Source organism: Trachymyrmex cornetzi, unplaced genomic scaffold (genome assembly GCF_001594075.2).
Source record: "Trachymyrmex cornetzi isolate Tcor2-1 unplaced genomic scaffold, Tcor1.1 scaffold397, whole genome shotgun sequence".
Taxonomy (NCBI): Eukaryota; Metazoa; Arthropoda; class Insecta; order Hymenoptera; family Formicidae; genus Trachymyrmex; species Trachymyrmex cornetzi.
In genome coordinates, this window is record NW_017298713.1 from 121,842 (window position 1) to 129,762 (window position 7,921).

Sequence of the window (7,921 nt, forward strand, 5' to 3'; positions counted from 1 at the left end):
GAGTTCACCGAGGAACGCTGAGCCGACCTACGGTAGTTCACCGAGAAACGCAGAGCGACTTCACATCACAGAAGGAAACATCCACACCACCAGGATTACCAACAAGCTACACACCACCAGACTCACCTCCTGGATCCTACTCTCTCGACTTAACACGAAGAAGGCTTTGGGGACCTAAGAGATTTACTCAGACCAAACCAACAATCTTTTATAGAGAAAGATTAATATAGTTTTTTTTACCACAAACGGCCCTTTTCAGGACCAATTAATTTATAGAGAATTTAATAAATTTTTATCAAACGAACACGCTACCATAAACCCTTCAATATGCAATAACCTCATGCAATAAAATGCCATCTATTTAAAACACTTTTTGTAGCCAAATCCAATGGAATGTTCGTAAACAATGATATCACATCAAGAGAAATTAACGAATATTTATTCCCCAAACAAAAACCATTCAGTTTTTGAACAAATTTAAAACTATTGTCAATGTGGCTGCGTGGTTTAGGAACTTAATTTTTAATAATATAATGTAAAAATAAAGCCAGTGCATATAGAGGGCTATCAATAGATAAAACAATTATTTTTAAAGGACACCCTTCTTTGTGAATCTTGGGAAATTCATAGATTCTCGGCAGAATCCCATCACTGCAGTATAATTTCCTGTACATTTTTGAATCAATATAATCACATTTCTTCCATTTCGTCAACAAAATTCTAACCGATTCAGTAAGCTTCCTAGTTGGATCCCTATTAATTACTATATACGTACTCCTGTCTTCAAACGTATTGAGCATTTTTTATTTGTATTCAGCTTGTTCACACACACAATGGCTGCAGTAACATTATCCTTGTTAGCTCTCGTGAATAAAATATTTGGACTCTTTCTAATGAAACTCCTGGTCATTTTGAGTAACGAAATTAACCTAGATAAAATTGTTAGCAGGTTTCGTGAAGGCTATTTTCTGTATAATAGAAATTGCGATTCCTCAAGTCCAAAACACCGGTGTTATTTAGACTTTTTACATTGTTTTCAATGGATTTGATGAGTTCAAAACAATTTTTCTTCAGGTTAAATGAAGGTAGAGAAAAATTACTTCCAAGTTGTAGTAAGCATTGAATTTCCGTCGGAATGGTAATTTTAGACAAATTAACGAACCATTTGTCTCTAACAGAAACCATAGCTGATTGTACATTAGAAATATCAAAAGAAGACGATTTAATGTCTACTTTATAAACATGATCATTGTTGTAACCTGAAAGTAAACCATTAGTAAACGAACAAGAATTATCAGTAGAACAAGTCCAAGAATACTGAATGGGTTTAATCTTAGAAATCATATTATTATGCTTATTGATCAGCCAATTAATTTTTTGTCAAGTCTCTTATGTTCTTCTCTATGTTTAAAGTTTAAAAAATTATTTTGTCTAGAAAAAATGCTTCACAAAGATAATAAGGAATCCAGTTAGAAATCCTCCTAAATAAAACCACAGTTTGTTTTTTAGAATTATGTAGAGTTCTAAACGCATTAGTGAGTTCAATATTAAGAATTTTATGAATATATGCATTTTTTTTTACCTTCCCATACGCTATTGCGCATATGTGAATCAAAAAAGCTTAAATCAAAATAATAAATCTTATATAAATTTTGCGGAATAATCTTCTTTTGTATACAAAATTTAAAAAACTTAATACGAGCAGTACTTTTAATAATAACTTTACGATGTTCCATGGCTTCAATATTGCGAACCGATTAATTTATTGTTATGAATGGAAACTGCTGAAGATGGCTTGAAGATAGCTGAAACGTTCAGATTTGTATACTATGGATTGAATATCAACTAGAAATATATTTATACTTTTGATTCGCACTAATTACTGCATTTTAAGGCTCATAATTGCCCTTTTTTAATTGTTGTTTATTTGTTTATATTTCAAGAGCCCAATTAGAATTTTTTAATTTGGTTAATGGATTAAATTTACAGAACGGTACTGAATTATTGGATAAAGCATACGATAGCAAAGTTATGTTTAGATGACGGCCTCTGTCAATGTTTTCTGTAATATATTTATATATTTGTACTGGTGTCTTTTTTTATTGTCTCGTCAGATAAAACTTGACGTTCGACGCATTAACAGCTTAATAACGTTTCGATGATCATGTAAGTTACGAAAAAATTTTGCTTGCGCTTTATTATATAACGATTCGATAAATTATTGTATAGCGTACCAGCAGTGAAATTCTGTAACTCGTTATGTGTTCATAACGACAGTTGCGCAGATATTTTATGTAATAAAAAAGTTGCTCAACTGTCGTTATGAACTCATAACGACTGCATAATGAGTTACAGAATACAGGGGCAGGAAGTGTAACGACATCGCCATTATATCACTACGCCTAGCTGACTGATTTCCGTTAACATTTTATATGTGTGCATTAATAAGGATCGGAAATTGGATCGAAACGTTTGCGATTGAAATTATTTTAAATAAACCAAACTTCACATTCACATCCTGTATTCATTCTAATTGGCATTATTGATTGTATTTATCTCAATTGAGCCTTAATACTTAGTTTATTAATTATATTGTATTTTGGTATAAATGTCGAATATGTATGTGTACATTATATTGCCAAAAAAAAATTTTTTTTTAATCGGCCACTTAGCTCAGAAGCTTCCATTTCATGCAAAAGAACACTCCTAAATTTTTATCAAAAAAATATTAAGATTTAAAGGTCGCTAGTGAACGATTTTTAAATCAAAGTTTCGATTTTTCTTAATACATGTTTGATTTGATGCATAAATGGCTTAAACCGGATTTTAAAAGTGGTACTGTATGTTTTTTGATCGCTGAACACGATGCAATAATTCATTTAACTCTACGATATACGTCTTAAGGGATATAGCCATCCTAGCGAGCATAAAAACAGCAATAAGTTTAAAAATTTTTTTTAGTTTAAAAAATAATTTAATATAAAATCTAATTAAAGCACTGGTTAGTGCATACACACACACACACACACAACACAACACATTGAAATCCACTAAAAAATTTTTGTATTTTTTGCATCCAGAATGGCGGCGTTACCGATGACAAAATCTAGCACGGTTTTTATGGAAGTGCTCCGGGGCATGACATTTAGCATTCACAAATTTTGACCTAGAGCAAAAAAAAATTTTTTTCAATGTACATTAAAATACCTAAAGAAATACGTAAGGGTTTGTAAAAATATTGATATTTTCAAGAATGACGGGCATTTGAAGTCACACTTGTATTTTTTGCTAAAAATTTTGTTCAAAAACTGTTCATAAAATAAAAAATTTTTTATATATCGAAAAACCCCTATGTACTTCTCTGTGGAATGCGTCTAAGTTGCAGTTAAAATTTGAATCCATTCGGATAGAAATTATTGAAGTTATTTGTCATGCCGATTTGAAAAATGTTGTTTTGAGAAAAACGCGTTTAAAGTTCAAGCACTCAGCTTGCGTTCATTTTTTTCGTTATAAATTCAATTGCAACTTATTTTTGTGATGATAAAGTATCGAAAAAGCAAAAAAAATTTTTCGATTTTTCGAAAATTCTAGGGTGGGCATACCCCTTAAGAAATACAGCCTGATTAATGTGAAAAAATGACCAAATTTTGAGTTCAAGGTCAATTTTAACAAAGTTCCGAGCGTTCAAATTGGTCGTTACTTTTTTCAAATTGTAAGTTTGTTCACCCAGAACAAGATCCAGTTGGAATTTTCCCGGGACCTCTTACAGGGCCTTCAAATGTTGCATTTAAGGAGGTTGTAAGGAGAATGCAATATGTTAAGAATTGCTTGAAATTTGGAACATAGCTTTATCTACAAAGCATGCTTTTATGTAAATTTTTTCAGATTTTTTGACCAGCGCATTTTTCTGTAAATTAATAACAAAATTCTGGATTTTATAATAGACTATCTCTCTTTCTCTTATAGGAGACTCGATTCTATGTATCTGTTTTCAACAAATATTAATATTTGAAATGTTAAGAATCGAATAAATTTATGTTTAATATATAAAGTATAGCATATTAAAAATATATTTGAACATTAAAACAACTTTTACCACTCAGTTTATTAACAATAGTAAAAAATATAACCAAAGATGTGATACTTCTGCCATTGAAACTGTTTGATGGAGAAAATGTGGCAACGTTGTTTCATCATCGCGAATCAAGAATATTCTATCAGTTGAGTAGTGCCGTCAAAGTCTCACTACAAATACTTCTAAGCATTTGATTTACTAATTACAGAAAAAAATTGTACTAAATGATTTGTCAAAGAACGCTTCGAAATATTTATAGTCACTTAACCTTATCTACCCGTCAGACATTGCAGTTTGCAGTATTACCAACTTCGATTTTTCAGTTTTACATCGTTGCCAAATCATTTCTTGAGCTAAAAATATTTACTGTTCTAAAAAATATATGTTTATCTTTGAAACTTTTACACAAATAAACACTAATATTTTTTGCATTTTAATTGCATTATAATCCATATTTCTTTAAATTTTAGCTATTTATTTCTTCAAATTTTAATGTTGGCTACACTCCATATTTCTTTTGTATTAAAGCATTCCCCTCTCACTGCCCGTCTCAGCCTTATAACCTCCTTAACTGAATTATAAAACGTTTTTAAGGATAGAAAAAATTTTTTTGTAAATTCTAAAATATATCAAATGCCACTTTATGGTTTTGACATCCTCATCAATCAAATGCCTCAATTTGACAATAAAAAACTCTTTATTAGGAAATGAAATGAATACATAATAAAAAAAATATACTATATAATATGTAGTTTATTTCAATTTATTAAATCATGTTTTTTTGTATTATGTACTCATTTCATTTTCTAATAAAGAGTTTTTTTTATCGTTAAATTGAGGCATTTGATTTGAGGATGTCAAAACCATAAAATGATTTACTTTAAAACTTTTTTAAGGATAGAAAAAAAATTGTTTATAATTTTTTATAAAAATTTTCTTATAATCCAGTTAAATGAAACTTTTAAAAGCCTTGTAGGAGGTCCTGGGAAAATTCCAACTGGATCTTGTTTTGTGAACAGATCTACAATTTGAGGGGAGTAACGACCTATTTGAATGCTTGGAACCTTACTAAAATCGATCTTGAACTCGAAATTTGGTCATTTTTTCATATAAATCGGGCTGTATTTCTTAAGGCGTATGTCGTAGAGTTAAATGAATTATTGCATCGTGTTCAGCGACCAAAAAAACATACAGTACCACTTTTAAAATCCGGTTTAAGCCATTTTTGCATCAAATTGAAACATGTATTATGGAAAATCGAACCTCTTTGATTTAAAAATCACACACACACACTATCTCTAAATCTTAATATTTTTTGATAAAAATTTAGGGGTGTTCTTTTGACATGAAATGTAACTTTTGAGCTAAGTGGCCAATTAAAAAAAAATTTTTTTTCTTGGCAGTCTAATATACATATAACATTTAAATTAAAACTTTATTGAAACATATGTGATTAAACAAAGAATAAACTGTTCTTTATATTTAAAGTTTAGAAAATAGTCTATTTTAATTATAAAGTTACAATTTTTAAAATTTTTTATGAAAATTTTGATTACTTTTATAGATTTATTCCCGCAACTGGATCATCAAAAACGTGTAATAGCAAAAAGTATGAAGATGCAACAATGGCCGAACAAACAGAGGGTAAAAGGAAAATCTGAAAAAAGATCATATGACAGATCCGATGATTCTGATTGTAGCCAAAGTCGGAGAAAAAGTCGTAGTAGGGAGCGTATTACTCCAAAAAAAAGAGAAACTTAATTTCTTACTATTGTTGTTATTGATATAATAAAAATATCATGATTTTCATAGAGAAAAATACACAGAACATAATATGAACATTTTTACAGTTTTATATGTATAATTTTCTAATGTTTGTATTTTTTCTTCCACAATTTTTTATGATACAATAATCTCAAGTTGTTTATCATATTGAAATTTTTTTTCAGAAAGCACTCACTAGGTAAACAATAGTTAAATTAGAAAAACATTGATTTTAATGCTAATATAACTGAACCTTCTTTAGACTTAGCAATATCATGCGCAGCACGTCTCTTTTTATATCTTCATACTCACAAGTAACACTACCCAAGTGCCATACGCCGATTTCCCTGAAACTGTGCATACATGTAGTACATTGAAAAATATTTGACACGTATTTTTTATATCTGCCCAAAAGCCGTTTTAAGGATAGAAATCGCCCTTATGAATGTATAGGGGTGAATTCCAGTTGACGAAGTACTCGTATGTTTGTTACAGAATGTGGTATACGATGATTTGCGAAGTTGCTGAATCCAAATCTGCTCCCAATTTTTGAGAATTCAATTTTTTGTTTTTTTATTTTTTTTGGATTTTTGAAAAAATAAAATAACAAAAAATTAAAAAAAGAAGGGAATAGTTTCTCGCCACTTTCACGTTAGTTATTCCCCGATTCGACAGAGAGCAAGAATGTCTTGCTGTCTTCATTTAAAAAAATCAAATCCGCCATATTGATTCCACCATATTGAATTCTCAAAAATTAAGAGCAGATTTGAATTCAGCAACTTCGAAAATCACCATATATCCCATTCTGTAACAAACGTACGCGCGCGCGAGTACTTCGTTAAATACTGGAATTCACCCCTATACATTCATAAGGGCGTTGTCTACCCTTAAAACGGCTTTTGAGAAGATATAAAAAAATACGTGTCAAATATTTTTCAATGCACTACATGTATGCACAGTCTTAAGAAAATCGGCGTATGGCACTTGGGTAGTGTTACTTGTTAGTCTTTTACTCATCCGGTTCTGTTTCAACTTATAACTTACAATCATACAGTACCATAGTGTTATAGTTGTTTTGTGTCATAATACCTTATTTAATTAGTTCCTGATAACTGTAAAGCTTTTGAATTTAATTAAGAGAAATCCTATTTTCGGTCAGAGCGGATTTTAAGTATTTTAAATATTTCGGTGTGAATTTATATATATTAGGTGTTAAACTTAATTCCTGCCGTTTTTCGTCTCCAAAATTGATTTGTTTCGAAGGGAAGATGAATGAATACCTTAATCAACGTAATTTCCTCCATTTTCTACTTTATTACTAATTAATAATACTTTATTAATATTACTTTGATTAAGGTATTTCCCTTCGAAATAAATCAATTTTGGAGACGAAAAACGGCAGGAATTAAGTTTAACACCTAATAGGATGTCTCCACCTTTCTTGCCAATCACTTTTGTGTAGATAGAGCGAACTAAACTGAATCGAAAAGTCTTTTACTATTTTGCAATTTTCGCAATAGTTCACAAGATATTAATTACTAAAAATTGCAAAATATTAGGCTTGAATAATTTTTTACTGTAATACTATCAACTTTACAGAAAAATATTGCAAGAAACTGTAACGTCCGGTGCGCTACATTATAGCACCCCGGCCGTTTACCAAGCGAACGCGAGCACAAGTATAGCGAATAATACAATACGTGCCGCGAAAGCCTATAGGACATGCTACCGCAGCCGTTGCCAACGAACGCCGCGCGCACAGCGCCTGCGCAACTTATAAAATAGAAAAACTAATAGAAAAATGCACTAAAGCACGTAGATAGCACCGCCAAAAGACGGGAAATAACGAACATCATAACTAACAACCAAATAATCACGAGGAAATAGTGCCGATCCACCAAGAACAAGTAAAAACGCGCAATCACTCATAAAATGCATAGCGATGCAACGCGAAACGCGCGCATCGATCACGAAGGCCTCAGGAAACAAATAAAAGCTATTACAATTTAAATAAGGGCACGAATAACGAAATAAGAGCCTTAAACAAACAAAGGAGACTCGCGAGCGCTTCGGAAGAAAGAA

At 30.9% G+C, this 7,921-nt stretch overlaps 1 protein-coding gene across 2 annotated transcripts in view; it reads left to right on the top strand.

Moving 5' to 3' along the window:
• The window catches only part of drosha (ribonuclease 3 drosha), a 47,557-nt gene extending 41,622 nt beyond the window's left edge, over nt 1-5,935 (top strand). Inside the window, exon 10 of one of the 2 annotated variants that reach the window (XM_018512245.1) lies at nt 5,640-5,935. In XM_018512245.1, coding sequence (XP_018367747.1) covers nt 5,640-5,836 — 197 coding nt within the window. In that variant the 3' untranslated portion in view covers nt 5,837-5,935. The remainder of the gene's footprint in view (nt 1-5,639) is intronic. The other variant, XM_018512246.1, reaches the window with a different exon arrangement.
• Nucleotides 5,936-7,921: the final 1,986 nt, after the last annotated feature.